The sequence below is a fragment of the Pelodiscus sinensis genome, chromosome 1 (genome assembly GCF_049634645.1).
Source record: "Pelodiscus sinensis isolate JC-2024 chromosome 1, ASM4963464v1, whole genome shotgun sequence".
Lineage (NCBI taxonomy): Eukaryota > Metazoa > Chordata > Testudines > Trionychidae > Pelodiscus > Pelodiscus sinensis.
Window position 1 is genome coordinate 42,665,869 of NC_134711.1, and position 17,386 is coordinate 42,683,254.

The 17,386-nt window shown below is 42.3% G+C and overlaps 1 protein-coding gene across 6 annotated transcripts in view; it reads right to left on the reverse strand.

The window, feature by feature from the left end:
• CPED1 (cadherin like and PC-esterase domain containing 1) overlaps positions 1-17,386 on the reverse strand; it is a 214,716-nt gene that overhangs the window by 191,091 nt on the left and 6,239 nt on the right. For 5 of the 6 annotated variants that reach the window (XR_012903743.1, XM_075928925.1, XM_075928905.1 and 2 more), the window contains exon 3: positions 5,027-5,213. Coding sequence is in view for 4 of the 6 variants with exons in the window: in XM_075928925.1 (XP_075785040.1) it covers positions 5,027-5,213 (187 nt within the window). In the remaining 2 variants the exon portion in view is untranslated. Of the gene's footprint in view, positions 1-5,026; positions 5,214-17,386 lie in introns of those variants that run through there. The other variant, XM_075928938.1, reaches the window with a different exon arrangement.

A 17,386-nucleotide genomic window follows, 5' to 3' on the forward strand; every position in this document is an offset into this window, starting at 1 on the left:
GGAAGTCTTCATCCTCTCTGATCGGGCGTAGGGTCGACACTTGGGCCTCCAGTCCTCTAATTTTTTCTTCCAAAATGGCAACCAGCTTGCACTTAGTGCAGATGAAATCCGTTCTTTCTTCCAGGAGGAAGACAAACATGGCACATGCTGTGCAGGTAACAACAGCAGACCTATCACCATCCATCCCTGCTGTCCTGGAGAAAGGATTTAAAAAGAAAGGCAAGAGAACCTCATACCCTTCCAAACTCCCTCTCTAAACTCTCTGTTAGCACTTACTTGGTCACTTGCTCACTGTTTTATAAAGCCCCTGGACTGCCTGAAAGTCCTTCCCCCTACCAAGGCTCAGCCAATCAGCAGAGGCTTCTAGAATTCAAACTTTAATTAGAAGCCAACAGTTTCCACCTGCCACTCACAGCACATACTCCACAAAGGAGAGGGGGAGGGAAAAGGGGAAGTGAAAAAAAAACCTCACTCACAAGCACAGGGGAAAAAACAAACAACAACAACAAAAACACACACCAACCCTCACTCACAAACACAAGCTCAGCACACAACAAGAAAGCCCCAACCACAACACACCCTTCCCTCAAGAGTCCTGTATCTGCTTCTCCTCTACCTGGAGAACTCTCTCTCTAAAGCCTCACTCACAAACAGAGGAATTAGAAAACCACCACACACCAACCGTCACTCACAAATACAAGCTCAGCATACAGTAAGAAAGCCCCATTAACAACACACGCTTCCCTAAAGAGTCCTGTATCTGCTTGTCCTTTAGCTGGAGAACTCCCTCTCTAAACTCCCTGTTAGCACTCACCTGTTCTCCCACTTTCATAGACCTTGGGAGACAGTCCAATCCTCTCCTGCATACAGCCCCCCAACCCTAAGCAAATACTTTATAGCAGCCACACACCACACCATAGATATACTCACCCAGGAATGTGACAAATCCCATTGCCAACTTTGTCCACCATTGCAGGACCTAACCACATAAGTCATAACATCAGGGGCTCATCCTCTAAGGTAACATATGCCATTAAATATCAGCAATGCCCCTTTTCGATGTATATTGACCAAATTAGACTGTCTGTGAAAAAGGCTTAATGGACACAAATCAGACATCAGGAATAGTAACACATATAAACCTGTAGGAGATCATTCAATAATGAGTTTAAAAGTAGCCATTCATCTACAAAGGAATTTTATCACCCACTTACAGAGGTAGACTGCTGAACTGGAGGTTGACAATCAATTTGGGCTTCAATAAAGATATTAACTGGCTAATGTACTATAAAGGCAATTTTCCCTGCCTTTGATATTCATATTTGCATATCAAAAGCTATGAATGGGACACATCCATCCTTACTCAATTAGCATCATTAGCACTGGTCCTACAATTGACAGGTAACTGCATGTAACTGATTTTGATGTTATATATACTCTGGATTCTGTTATTTCTATTCCAACTCATCTGATGAAATGGGTTTTACCCAGGAAAGTTTATGATATTATATATTTTTTGGTCTCGAAGGTGCCACATAACTGCTCATTGTTTTTAAAATTACAGACCTGCTGCTGTGAGATGCCGGTTCTAAACACAATTTGAGGCTATGTCAAAAGTGACACTGCAGTCAGAGTCTGCTTCTCCAGCGTGAGTCAATTAGTAACTGAGGTAACTTGCCTAAGGGAGGAGATCTGGTTACAATGAAAAGTTCAGTACAGAGACTACCATGTGCCCGATTGACAGGCCAGGAAGGGGAAGCCCATTGTGTTAGACACATTGAACAAAACTCTAACATACCATTGGAAATCAGATGGCAAATTCTGTCCCTCCTCAGCAGCCACAGAGCCATATGGAACGAGAGCAGCAATAAGGCAGGAGCTTACTCAGAAAATGTGTATCCTTTACGTTTGTAGGGGCTCATGCTGGGCTGGTACAGAAAGATTTTAAGCAGTTCACGGGCAGGAACAAAATGGTGGACTCCTAACTTCATGGATCACTGGCTATTCACTCTCCATGAAGCTAGAGAAGCAGGGCTGACTGAAAAATTCTGACATAAAATTTTTTTTCAATAGAAATGTGGGGGTTTGACTAAATGAGCATTTTTTGCGGAAAGCAGTATCTGACAGATTTTTCATCTGAAATCATTTCAAACCTGAAAAATGTTGTCCAAAACTCAGATATTGTATAATTGCCAAAGACATTTTGACTTTTTGACAAAAAGCCAACAATTTCCACAAAAAGAATCCGTTTTGCTATCTTTTATAGGAAGTAGACAGGGAGCTGGAGTGGTGACTGCCACTTGGTTAGTGAAAAGAACTCTGGCCCTTATGGAGTTCCAGTTTGTCAGCGGTACTTGAACTTCACATGGGAATATAATCTGCCCCAAAATTAATTATTAATCCACACAGAAAGGTAAGAATGTTTTGTAGTAATTTTTCTCCATATGACTTCAGCTAGGCCCTTTGGCTCACAGCCAGCATAAACAAATCCTTAAGAAATCAGTCTGAACTTTGAAAGATACATGAACAAGACAGACTTTTAAAATCTGAAGCTGCACAAAATTAAAAACACCAGACTAAGGTACTAAATTATTACAGGCAATGAGGAGTAATTCGTTTTACAGATTTTTTCCACAGTATTTGTGATATATATTTCTCAGTCTATTATCTGTATCTTTTTAATAGTGCCTCCAAGGAACATATTTTAATAAAGTATAGCAGTCTGGTTAAGAAAATGTTACGACACAATATAATTCAAAATAGCCTTCTCCAGAATACAGTGTACAGTACTACACAACACAAAATACTAGAAAACATAAGCAAGAGAAAAATAATTCCAATTATAATTTCATCGGCTTGAGCAAAAGGTCATCTGTTTGGAATGCAAATACATTATTTTCCTTTTTTTTTTTTTTTAAAAAAAAAATACCATTACCTTAAAGCTAGGAATGTATTCAATCCTGGAAGCAGTTAAAACAATCTATGGTGTTCTGTAATGGAATTAGAAGGATGTTTATATTAAACTGTGGTTTGTTCCTTTTATTCTATACAGCTAGCAGGTAAGTCTAGATGGTGATAGAAGTGTATAAAATGCTTTTGCTATTTTTATTCCCATTACTGGAAAAAATAGTGAAGGGATTATTGGCAAAGGCTGTAAAAATATAAATCTCTACAGAAATCTGAAATCTGCAGACAATCTGTTTACCAGTTACAAACCTCAACTGCAGAAATTTAACCCTGAATTAACTAGTGGCCACCACAGCACAATTTGGCAAAGTGAGATGTTTTAAGTGAATCCTGCGCTCCCTCTGCCAGTTAAGCCAAAAAAAGTATGTCATAGATGTGCTGTACATGATCCCCAGAGAATGGCATGTTGGCTGTACTGCACATCTCATTGTAGCTAAATCCATCTGGCATCAGTGCGGGCTGCAGAAGGGTTGTGTCTTGTCACTGAAGTGATGTGTATTGATGGCAGATAGTGAGTGGGAGATGACAGATGAGAAAACAGTTTTTTTGTTTTTTTTTAAAGAGAAGCATGGACAGTGCTTCATATTTTGATGCATGAGGTGACTCACCAGGGAAAATGTACACACCTTGCTTTCTAAAAACAGCTTTAAAACTTCTCACTAAAACTAAAAAAAGAGGAAATTTCCTGTGTTAAATACAGTGAGTTTTGAGAAGCCCCACACAACATACAGAATAATTTTCATGTTATGAAAGTTTAAACAAACACAATTGAGATTCATTAAATAATAAAGTAACACTGAGGGATTTAATAACCACAGGAAGTTTCAGCAAGTATGAATGACATGAATATAATTATTCTTTACAATAAGGAACAACAAGCCACATAATAAAAAAATATCAGAACTGTCATTTTCTTCCATTGACAAAGTGCTGGGCTGTCTCTTTTTATCAATTTTCTCCAGCTGCTACTCTGGCTTCCTACAAAATATAGATTGAAGACTAAAATCTTGATCCTTATCTTGAAGGCCATCAATGGCCTGGGTCCCACACACCTAAAAGACCATAGAAATGTCCAGGCTGAAGACTTTGACTGTCAACCCCTCAGGCACAAAACCGCCCACCATTCACGCCACATGCAATTCACATTTCTTCGATCTTGCAATCTCTAACACACATGACCAGCATGCACATTTAAAAACCAAACAAAAAATCCTACCAAAAGAGAAAAACTACACTGCACACACAGTTCTCCTGGGGAGGTGATAAGAGGTGATAACCACACCTGACAGAGGTTAGTTTTGACACTTATTGTTGCAATGGAAAGCACTATGGGCATGCCTACACTAGGATATTATTTCAAAACAACTAAATTTGAAATAACTCCCAAAATAACAAAATCGAAATAATGTGTCCCCGCTATGGGAGAGCCTCGAAATTAGTCGAAGGCAGGCTCCGTTATTATGGATGTGCTACCTCAACTTAGTGCCCCAGAAAACTCTGGGGAGTAAATGCTTCAAGTAATTCTGGGCAGTAGTTATTCTGAAATAATTTAAAAGCTTTCACATTAATGCTATTTCAACATTAATGCTATTTCAAAATAACTATTTTGAAATAAGCGTTATTCCCCAATGAAAGCAGGAGTAACGATTTCAAAATAGTGGGCTTAGTAGTGTGGACTCTCTGCTTATTATTTCTAAATAAGAGGGGTTATTCTGAAACACAGTAATTCCCTAATGTAGATAAGGGTTCAGATACTATAGTGATGACGGAGGTACAAGAATCTATCAAGAACAGAGAAGAAGTGACTTCCTGAGCTAGTATGAATAACAGAGCTGGGGTTAAAAAATCAAGCACTGGATACAAGGAGTGTCTCTGTGTGTGGAAAAGTAAGCTGCTGTGTGACTGGATAAGGTTAGATTGTGACTCTGAACCCCTAGTCAAAAGTCCCTAGTCAACGTGGTTTATAAAGTTTATAAATTAGATTCAGTGGTGGATATTTTGAATGAATTGTGGATTACTGAAAAAACTGCAATAAGAATGTATTTCTCATTGTTCTTACCTTGGTAGTGGTCCTCGTGTCCAAGGCCTATATTCAGTTTTCGGTCTTCAAGGACTCCCACTGTATAACCGTATTGAGCTAGGATGCGCTGATAAAGCTGAAGTTCTTTTTTACCTCGGGAAGGAGGAATGTACACAATTGCTCTTCTTGTATGACTCCCAAAGTACTTAAGAATGGAGTCTTCAATCTAATAGAAAACACAATGCAAAGACAACACCCATAAGATAGGATTACGGACATGGTTGTTATTTTTTACAAATCCATGTAATTGTTTTAGATACTAAACCAAATGGAGATTTTCCAGAATATGGAAGTGGTCATTGAGGTATTTAATTATCTAATTCTTAAATGATGGTTCTTAAGAGTTAAATGCTTTTTGGACCCAAGATCTTCACTTAGAACTAGACCAAAGGAGCAGAAGCAAGAGCGTGAGATGCCATGCAAAGTTTTCTACAACTGCTCCGCATTTCACTATGTATAAACAGCCTGAGAGCCATGCAGTAAAATAATTCTGTCCTCGTCTGCTGGTATGGAGATGAGAGGAGGGAAAGAGTGGCAGCTGCCTCTGGGTCCTGGTTTGCTAAGATTTAGACAAGCAATCTCTCAGAACTCAAGAGGCTCTTAAAAGCCTCATGTTTTATCTTTGTAGATTGAGCTTCTCAAGGCAAGGTCAATGTCCCTATTCATGTTTTGCACAAGCATATGGCCAGCGCTTAAACAATAACATTATATGTAACTTTTATAGGGCAGGGAAGTGAAGCTCAGAGGGCAGAAGGAGGAGCCAGGAAAGGCTCTTTTACCCACTACCACGGATGTCAAGTCTGACAGGCAGCATGCAGAAGGAGAGAGAGCAGCCTGATGGGGATGTGGATGCTCAGATGAAAAGAGAGGTTGGGACTGGAGTCTTCCCAGGTGGTACAATAGGAGAGTGATACTCAGGATGGTTCAGGGGAGGAGGCTGCTGAGCTGGAAGAGGATGCAGGTGGACATTAGGCAGCAACTCTATTCTGCAAGCAGCCAGACATGCCAGAATATGAACCAGTCACCTTGTGGAACTCCTTGCCAGAGGATGCTGGGAAGGCCAAGACTATCACAGAGATTCAAAAAAGAACTAGATACATTCATGAGGTATAGTCAATCAATAGCTATTAGCCAAGATGGCAGTGATGGTGTCTCAAGCCCAGAAGCTGGGAATCAGTGACAGGGATGGATCACTTGATGATTACCTGCTCTGTTCATTCCTTTTGGGGCAGCTGGCATTGGCCTTCGTCAGAAGACAGGATACAGGAGGGGGAGGGAGAAGAAAAAAGGGAAGAGGAGGAAGAAAAAGAGAGATAGTGAGAAGATAGTTCAAATAGTTACAAGGGACTGTTAAGAACAATTCTTATCAGCCTCTTGTAGCTATATTTGAACCATCTACTCACTGCCTCTTTTTCCTTCCCTCCATTTTTCTCTTTTTTTCCTCCTCTCCCTCTTCCCCTTTCCCTTATTTATTCTTGTATCTGGACTTCCAACATTCCTGTCATCTGAAGAAGTGGGCTGTGTCCACGAAAGCTCAAACCACCATCTATATGTTTTGTTAGTCTTTAAGGTGCTATTTAAGACTATTGGTTGTTTTTTAAGTTTTTACACTTATATGGTGAGTCCAGCATTTTGTTTTGGAAGGAATTCATTCTGTGCTCACTCTAACACCTTGCAGGTAAGGAGAGGCAACAGAATTGCAGGGCCCCTGGGCAAGGTGTGGGGATAGGGGCTCGACTCTGCAGTCCCAGAAAGGGCAGGTCCTTGGATAGAAGGGGCAAATAAGCTGGGGTGGCCAGCACTGCCCTTCCCCCCACCCCACACAGCCCTCAGTGCCACCCAAAGAGCACCACATGGTGCTTTGGTGGTGATTTAAAGGGCCCAGGGCTCCAGTCACTGAGTGTAGCAGCAGTGGTGAACAGGGCCCTTTTGAATTGCAGGGCCCCAGAGCAATTGCCCCCTTCATTGGTCCCCTCTCCCTCACACCTGTTGGCTGTCCATTAATCTAGAGCCTGCGCCTATGAAAGTTCTGTTTCCCCTACTCGTTAACCTCCCCTATTGGCTGACAGTTTCACTGTTCATGAGACCCAGATATGTCAGAATGTCAATACCAATGGGAGTCTATGGAGTTTTGAGTAACATGCTCTGTATGTTCAGCAATATGCTGGGGGAGGGAGGACTACAAATGCTGTGAGAGTCACACGGGTACATAAAAATAGCATGTTCTGCATGGAAAAACAGTGACTGTATCTAGAATTTCTTAGCTGCTGTTTTGCAAAAGGATAAGGAAAGTTACTTTATTAAACTGGATTTTCTCCCTGTGAGAACTATTTCTATTTAGAGGGCTTTAAATCAGGGTTATTATCTTTTGGCAAGTACATGAAATTTAAGTTGACATTTGAAAACATTCTATTTTGGAGACTACATTTTGTCTAGTTTTGTAAGTTTACTGGAAGTGCTATACAAATGAAGTGTCATCAGTCTTTATTAAGAAGCTATGCTGAAAAAAGGACAGATTTCTGGTATTAAGAAATACCATTCAAGATGCTTCAAGTTGTTTATAGATTTGGAAAGTTACTCTCACTGCAGTCTCTTCCCCAATCACAGGATGTAGCTTTATGTTACACTTGGCTCAAGTGTAAAATTCTTTGCAGCAGTGACAAGTATAAACTATTTTAGATCACTGTCACTCTTCTGTTTTTATTACAGAAGACACATCCTAATGAGTGGACTAAGCCTAACTGATAATGAGATATGCTAAAATATGTGTACAATACTACATAAGTCTTCCAGATATCTTTAATATATTTTAGATGTTAGAATATTCAAATGATAAATTGCGATCACATGCATAAAGGAACAAGAATAAACAGGAAATGATCAGGTCAGAGGAATTATGTTACATAAACGTGTAATAGATCCTCCTCCTGTCCTTGTAGTATTTTTATAGCATATTAGTCTAGCACAGTGAGTCTGACATGATCTGTGAAACATTGCCTTAATAATAGCCCTTCCTCTCTCCCCGATTCTGTTTTTTTCTTCCATCTTTCCTTTTCTCAGCTACACTTCCTATGAAATAAACAGTAACTATTAGACATCATCTCTCCTCAGATTGCTCTTTGTGGCTGCTCTACTTCTCACTCCCCCACCCTCCTCCTCCAATCCACCCCACATATGGCTCTTGCTTTGAACACTGGGTCTCTCTCCTACTCTCCTGCCTAGTATGTGATAACATCAGAGGTAACTGAGCCAATCATCCCCTACTCTTTTCCATGTTATGTACGTAATGCAAAGGAATCAGCATGGGAGCTACTCTTCTATCAGCCTTGCACAAGGACACGTGATCTTCCAATATGCTGTAAACCCATCAGGGTGAATTAAGGACAGACAGACAGAAAGCTTTTGGACCAGATCCAGAGCTACACTCAGGATCTGAGCCTTAATTTGGAATCACTGTCTCCTTTCAGTTTGTGTCCATTCCTTTCTAATATAGATTTTTAGTGGTTCTGGGTAAGGATTATGTCTTCCTCTGACTGGACACCATTTCACACACTCCCAGTGCTCAAGCAATAACGATGTATTTAATGTTCTTGTGTGCTTACCATCAGAGGACATTCTAAACAGATCCCTCCTGTAAAATCTCTCTCTTGCAATGGAAGGTAATTTCCCTGCAGCAGCACTGGCAGATGCCTTTAGTATTTTGTTTAAAGCAGGCTTTAATTGTTTTCCCACATACCTAACTACAGTTTACACTGAAATTCAGAAGTACTACGGATACACTGCATGCCTCCTCACAGCCCATCCCTGCCTCCACTAATGGACCAGGGAACTCTTCACTTTGAGCTGTCTCTTGTCCTCAGAAGCACTACCATTCCTTCCAACTCCATACATTTGGTATTGCCCCCTGCTTTTTATTAAAAAGCCTGTGTCTTCTTTCAAAGTCAGTACCCGCCTCCTCCCTTCAGTGTCTGACTCCACTATCTCCTTATGGCCCATTTATTCCTGTCCCTCAACCACATCCACAGATAACAGCAGACACGGAGCTCACACTGCATATCTCTGCTGCACCCTTCCCTCTGATGCCCCAGCCAACAATATTTCAGGAGTTCCTTAGTGGAAATTTGAGCCCTTACACGTCAGAAACCTTGCTTAAGAAAGACTTTTTAATGTGGTGATGATAAAATTTAGCTCCTTATAGACCTCTCCTCCAGAGCTCTCAAAGAATTTGACAAATAAGAATGTATATCATAATCCCCATTTTTACAGAGTTGAAAACTGCTGCACGCTGAAGTGAATGACTTATTCTGGTCACCCAGCAGCTTAGTGATAGAGACAGGAATAGAACTCAGGTTTTCAGAGTCTAGTATGCTAAACACTTGACAAAGATGTTTAAATGCCACCCATTATTAAATCATTGACACTTTCTGAATGGTAAGGTGGTCATATAAGATTCTGACCCACTTGAGTTTGCAAACCAGAAACCCAACTGTTGTTAGCTTGTGGTTTTGATCACTGTATTCTCTTTTAATGCTATTTAATGCTGTTTAATTTAAGTCCTACTGGCCAACATTACTGTGTAGCAAGCACAAAAATGTTACTCTCTATCTGCTGCACCAATTGTAAAACTTTCTTTTATTTTATGCCCCCTGCCGTGTGAGTTTCATGTTGAGTGATGCCACCTCATGGTGGATACCTGTGGAGACGTATGAATCAGAATTTGTGATATGATTGGCACACTTTCCTATGTTACAAACCTTTCATGCCCTTCTACTGATACAAAATCAGGCCTTAACGTAAGTAAGACAAAAAGATACACAATTTTCCTCTTCATTTGCAGTCACCTATAAAAGGGACGTTAAAATCATGGTTGAATTAAGGAGTCCAAAAATTCAAACAGTGGAAAAAAACAAAAGAAACATACACTGCTGAAGGATTCACAGCTTCTGACAATATCTTTACTGGCTACCTCCTGAGGACCATATCCCAGCAAATTATAACACGTCCTCAGGAATGCTGCTTCAGGGGAAGAAAGAAGGCAAAGGGAGGAGGTGCAATTCATAGGCTGGGTAGCTATTATGTCTGCAAAGGCCAGGAAGAGACTTATTACCAGATTCTCCACAGCTTTACACCTTCTGTAATCATTGATACCTGTGCCAGGCCTGTGTCAAACATTGCTCAGTCAGAATGGGACTAGAATCTGTGTGACATCATTCCCTGTTCCATCAACAGAGCTGTTTGAAAATCCCATTGAAGTACTGTATTACCCTTCTGCAGATTCCACTCTATGAAGCAAATACAAAAGAGGTCTGCCACATGGCTCCTGAAGGAGCTATGCTTCCAGGGGCAAAAAGTCCCCAGTGTGGTAATCACAGATAGGCTGTCTTCTGCCTATACAGATCTAGGAGTCCCTTTCCAGTGAATTCCCTGGTCCCCGGTCTTGGAGTAGGGTTGCCTGGCATTTGGTTTTCAGCTAAAATGACTGGTTGAAAAGGGATACTCCTGGCTCTGATCAGCATTGCTGACACGGCCAGTGGCATAGCCAGACAAGGGTGGGCCCAACTTTGGGGGGTTGGGTGGGCAAGAATGAGAGGCAGGGGCAGGACAAGAGGGGTACGGAGGGTAAGCCCCAACCCCACTCCCCAGCCAAAGAGCTGGGGTAGAGCAGGGTAAGCCCCAGCCCTGCTCTCCAGCTGGCTCTCTAAGTGGAGCGGGGTAAGCCCATCCCCTTTCCTCATCTGGCTCCTCATGCAGAGTGCGATAAGCCCCCATGCTCCACTATCACTCTCTGACTGGAGCGTTGGGTGGGAGATGCAATTGGGTAGGCCACGGCCCACTCAAGCCCCCATATGGCTATGCCCCTGGATTGGGCCATTAAAAGTCTGGTCAGAACTGGCCAGCATGTCCCTGTGGCCCTAGGAGGAGAGGGGAACAGAGCAGCTGTATCCGCCCCCACCAGCTTCACACCTCCTATTGAAGCAGAGAGACGCTGGCCACTTCCAGGAGCAGCACGGACCCAGAACAGGCAGGGAGCCTGCCTTAGCCCCATTGCACTGCTGATTGGGAGCTGCCTTAGTTAAGCACCACTTATCTAGCTCCCCAGCTCTCTACCCACTCCAGCCCCCTGTCTCAGCCTTGAGACTCCCACACTCAAACTCCCACCTGGAACCCACACCCTGGACCCTCTCCAGCACCCTAACTCATTCCCAGAGCCTGCACCCCTGCTGCAGCTCTGAGCCTGTTCCCAAAAGCCTGCACCCACACCCCTTCCCACAGCCCTCTGACTGATCCCCGAGTCCCCTCCTGTACCCTGAACCCAGGGCCACCCTGAAGGAGTGCAGGGCCTGAGGCAACCCTGGATATGGGGCCCTCTGGGACAGATCCCTCCCCCCTGAAGCTCCCACAACACCCCTTTGCATCCCCTCCCCTCCCCCAAGCCAGGGGATTACTGGTGGTTAGGCAGCAGCAGCATTTCTCCTCTCCTTCCTCCCCCGCCCACCTGTTCGCTAGGGCAGTGGGAGCAGAGTGGCTTGGTGACCTGCTGAGCTCTGCTGCATCGCACCCCACCACACTTCCAGCCCACTGCACCCCACTTCTCTGTGGTGACAGGAAGCTGAGTGCCCTGGGGCCAGAGTGCTTTGCTTCTCATCATGCTGAGAAGCCACACGGAGAAGGCTGGGAGGGTGGCAGAGCAGAACGGAGCACTCTTGCCACCCCGGTGAATGGGGGGAAATGACTCCTACTGGCACTCTGCGCCTGGGCCATCCAGAGTATGGTTGAGGTGGCTGCCGTGGGGGTCCCCAAAGGACGGAACCTGGAACAGCCACCCTGAACTGTCCTATGGAACCCCTCCTTTCTAGCCCCGGCCTGGAGCCTGCCCCTCAGCCCTCTGCCCCAGCCCAGTGGAAGTGAGTGAGCATGAGGGAAATTAAGTCACAGTGGCAGGGGGAAATGGAGTGGCTGGGGGCAGGGCTCTGAGTACAGGTGAATCGGGGCACGGTCTTGGGGCAGAGGCAGAGCAGCGGTGTTTGATTTTCTGCAAGTTGGCAAACCTCTTGAGAGACCTCAGCCCATGCTAACTCTGCTGTCATCCTACACCTTCCTCATGATGATATGCTCCCATGGGAACAAGATGGCTCCTAGCATTGTCCAAGTTCTACTCCTTACCTCCCTCTTGGACTTCAGCTGTAATGCACATGGAATCTTCCCTGGGCAATGGATTAGCAGGAATATTTATAACCCCCTAACCTTATAAGTATGCAAATACACCAATTAAACACAATGTAGTGTGTGAGAGAGAGAGAAAATGCGGTTACAGCACAGCAATAGGGCAGGCTTCAGTTCTTAGGCACGTGTTTTTAAAAATGCTGTAACTGGAAGATGGCCAGACACTGTTCCTATTGCTCTCTAGGGACATTGATACTCATCAAAAACAGTTCAAACAACAGCCATTACACAAATAAGGCACTTTTGGGGGAACATTCAGCACTGCTTTTCCAAAGTACCCAGTCAGAAATCGTCCATACTCATTGCTGTATCTGGGAATCAAAGATCCAAAGAGATCTGACATAGATCTTCCACACAAACACAATCCACCACAGCTATGTCCAGTTGCCTTGGAGATCTGTGCACATTGAACAGCCAAAACTGAAGCAACAAGAACCAGGTCAATCTAGCTAATCATGCACTCTCAAGTGAAGCCCTCCCCAACGCCTGTTCTTTAAGTATTTAATAAAATACATTGTTATCAACCGACTTTTACAAAAATTCTGTTTAGGACAATGGGATCTGTGGAAGACAGATTTTGGGGCTTCTAAATTTAACAGCATCACCTGATTAATTTGATGCTACTACTGTAAAATAATAAGAGAAAGCTCAACACTATTTCTCACCCCTTTTTAAGACCCATGTGCAGTGATCTAAAATGTATTTCCTCGCCCCTGTATTTTTAGAGCACTCTGCATTCCTACAAACATGTACAATTTCCTCTGTTTTCTTACCATGTGAGGGTGGAGGGTTTTAAAAAAATATTTTTTGTATTTTAAATATAGTCAAATTAAATAACATTTCCCATATGCAGCAAGGGATTCTATATTTTTTCCAGTACTCTATATGAAATACATTACATCACTATCCATGTTGATCTAGTTACCAGCAGGAGTCTGTCAGAATTTCCAATATTATAGCAACAACATTCATGTTTCTAGTTGGTTTGCCAGTTTTGCTTTTATAACCCCTTGTGCTCAGCCATTACAATTCACTCTGGGCTGAGATTTGGCATAAAAGGAACAGAACTCAACAGATGAAAATAATCTGTTCAACTACTACAGCAGTAATGTGCAACCAAGAATAGTGAGTTGTCCTCCATCTCGGTAGGCCGCAGCACCCTGTGGTTCCATCTGCAGCCCGTGCATCCACTATCTGCCTGCCTCCCTCCCTCATGTGCCTATTGTGCACTGGGTCATCAGAATCCTGCACTTCCTGCTCCTCCTCCTCCCTTCCAGCACTTCTTGGCTATGTCTACACTGACGGGTTCTTGCGCAAGAACCGCCATTCTTCCACAGAGCATCCAGACTGCCTGACTGCTCTTGAGCAAGAAGATTTACAGTAAAGCGTGGTAAGAAAGGGTTTCTTGCGCAAGAGCTGTGCTCTTTTCTAACAAGTGTAAGCTCTCTTACGCAAGAGAGCAGTGTGGACACGCAGCAGGGGTTTCTTGCACAAGAAAGCCCTATGGCTAAAATGGCCATCAGAGCTTTCTTGTGCAAGAGAGCGTCCACACTGCCATTGATGCTCTTGCGCAAAAGCACATAGCAGTGTGGACGTGTTCTTGTGCAAGAATCCTTGCGCAAGATGTTCTTGCCCAAGAACCCACCAGTGTAGACATAGCCCTGGAACGCCATGAAACTGCTGATTTGCGCTTCGTCCCCGCTCCGCCTCTCCCTCCCAGAGCTTGAACAGTCACAAACAGCTGATTTGTGGTGTTCCAGCTCTGCAAGAGAAGGGGAGGTGCAGAGACAGAGCATGATTCAGGTGATTCGTGGTGCTCCGAAAGTTCTAGGAGGGAGGGGAAGGCATAGGAAGTGCAGGGCTCTGGGGTCCTAGTTTGCGAGGGGCACGTATGGAAGTGGGGCAGACAGGGAGTCTGTGGGCTGTAAGCTACCCACTACTGTACTAGAGCATTTTATTATTTTGACTCTGATACTTCAGTAGCATGAGTCAGCAGGGGGATTAGTCCAGAAGGTGAAATAACTGCCTTCAGAATACTGAAGTCACAAATTATTTTGAAATGGACACAAGTTTATGTTTTAAAGCTATCTTAATAGAAGTTTTTCTTCCCAGATTAGAAATTTCAGGCTTTTTGTTATCAAGTGGATTTACTACACACACATGGCCCCATGTATAAGGAACCAATGAACAGCATCTCTGGACCAAGTTCCACAAAAAACAGAATGTGAATGGACTAATTGAAAGTAAGGAGGCTCTGCATTGGCTCATAAGTCTGCCCATGTGATTAAGGATAAGAGTAAAGTCAGCTTTGCCATAATATATTTGGTATCCCAGCATACAAAGCGGTTACATTCTGCTGAATCACTGACACCTAATTTGGCTGTTTTAGAGGATCTGTGACATGATCTCTAAAGAAACCATGATATGCTATCCAGTAAATAAAATGCATGTAAAAGAAGAGTTTGAAATTATGTCTCAAATGTACATTATGGACTAGAGGGAAAAATGAAAGAAAATATTATGTCCTGTTCAGTCAACCCTAAAAACAAATTATGCTTGTTTTAAAACCAAACTTAAGAACTGCCATACTGAATAAAATGAAAGGTCCATCAAGCCATGTATCCTGTCTTCTAATATTGGCCAGTGCCAGGTGCCCAAGAGGGAATGAACAGAACAGGTTATCAAGTGATCAATTTCCTGTTGCTCATTCCGAGCTTCTGACAGAGAGGCTAGGGACACCATTCCTGCCTTTTCTTGCTAATAGCCATGGCTATTCTCCATGAATGTATAGTATTTAGTTCTTTTTTTAATCCTGTTATAGTCTTGGCCTTTACAATGTCCTCTGACAAGGAGTTCTACAGGTTGACTGTGTGTTGTATGAAAAATACTTCTTCTTTGTTTTAACTTTGCTGCCTATTAATTTCATGTGGTGTTTATTCAGTTCTTGTGTTATGACAAGGAGTAAACAGCACTTCCTTATCTACTTTCTTCACACCAGTCATGATTTTATAGTCCTCACTCATATTCCTCTTTACTCATCTCATTTCCAGGATGAAAAGCCCCAGCCTAATTAAGATCTCCTCAAACAGAAGCCACTGCATACCCCTAATCATTTTTTCACTCTTTTATGAACCTTTTCCAATTCCACTATATATTTTTTTGAGATGGGACAACCACATATGCATGTAGCATTCAAGATGTGGACATACTATGGATTTATAGTGGCATTATGATCTTTTCTGTCTTATTTTCCATCACTTTCTTAATGATTCACAGCATTTTGTTTGCTTTTTTGATTATCACTAAGCATTGAGTGCATGTTTTCAGAGAACTATCCACAATGACTCCAGGTCTGTTTCTTGAGTAGTCTCAGCAATTTAGACCCTATCTTTTTGTATGTATAGTTGGGACTACATTTTCCATTGTGCATTACTTTACGTTTATCAACATTAAATTTCATCTGCTATTTTGTTGCCCAGTCACATAGTTTTGAGAGATCCTTTTGTATCTCTTCACAGTCTGCCTTAATTATGTAGTTTTGTATCATCTGAAAATTATGCTGCTTCACTGTTTACTTCTTTTTCCCCGATAACTTTTGTATATGTTGAAAAGCACTGGAACAGAACAGACCCCGGTGGATGCCACTATTTATCTCTCTCCATTCTGAAAATTGGCCATTTATACCTACCCTTAATTTCCTATCTTTTAACCAGTTTCTAGTCCATGAGAGGATCTTCCCTCTTCTCCCATGACAACTTATTTTGCATAAGAGACTTCAGTAAAAGATCTTATCAAAAAGGCTTTCTGCAATCTAAGTGCATTATATCCACTGGATTCCCCTTCTCCCCTCGCCCCCCATCCAAACAAAACAAAACAACTAAGTTTACATAATACTAAAGCTCTAAATGATACAAATATTTTTCTATTGTAAAATGAACTGCTTTATATGTATTGTAAAATGGCTGGGGAAATTGTTTGTCTAGGAGAAAATCCTGTGTCTTTTTTCCTCTGAAACTGGCTTGGCTACTTTTAAGTGATGCTAGTATAAAAATATAATAGATTGTGCTGGTCTCTGATGCTTTCTTTTGCTTATATAATCCCAAAGCTGTTCCAGTTTAAAATATGTAATCTTATGAGCAATTAGCTCACACACTGTATAAATATTGTCATTGTTCTGGCCAAAAGCAAATTAACTGAGATATTTAAAGTTTATAAGAGAAATGTGTTCCTTGGGGGGTTTTGAGATTCTTGACTTATTGTGTAATAAATATCGAGGCAGTGTCCATGTCTGGCAGGCAAGCAACAACAGTCTGAATGGTTACTACAGATCTGATCATCACTTCAAATTAACAAATTAAACATCTGTTCCGAAGACAATGGCCCCAATTCTCAGATTTGGCTGAACTGCTCTCAAGGCAGGACCAAAAGGCAGCCCATCTCCTTTCCAACTATCTGATTTTGGCCATTTTCCCCCACAGTGTAAATTACAGAAAGTCTCAGGCTTGCTCTCTGACATCCAGTTGCCCGCAACCTCCAAGAACTATTCCTGTGACTAGGAATAGCTTGAGTGCAGTAACACCCTGGGCACATTCTCCCTTTGATATGCTGCCAGCATTGGACACCAAAAAGGGAGGGCTGGGATCCTTTGTGCTAGCTGTATGTCCTCTTTATGGGTCCTCTACTCCCTTGAAACAGTTTAAAAGAAAGAGTTTCAGGGCCTATGTGAACAGTGACAGTTTTCAATGCCACAGACAGGAAGTCATAGAACTAAAATGCATTGTTTTCAGTTAGCAGAGAAGCAGCAGTGAAAGTATGGATCTATCTATATTTTTAGACAGCACTAAATATAACAGCATTTTGGTTCATGCCTGGTGACCCTAAGTATCACTGCAATACAAATAATAAACAAACAAACAAACAAAAATATCAAAATTAGTTTCTCATGCCCCAAATGCCAACAGGATGGTGAAAGTCTTCCTTAATTCCAAAGGAATCTTCTGTGCATTTTGTTGATTTGCCCCAAAGTTCATACAAATACTAAGGTGTTGTTGTTACTGTTTTATTTTACTTTTAAGTTCAAGCATTTCCTGCATTGCTAGGGAGAAGTAAATTTCC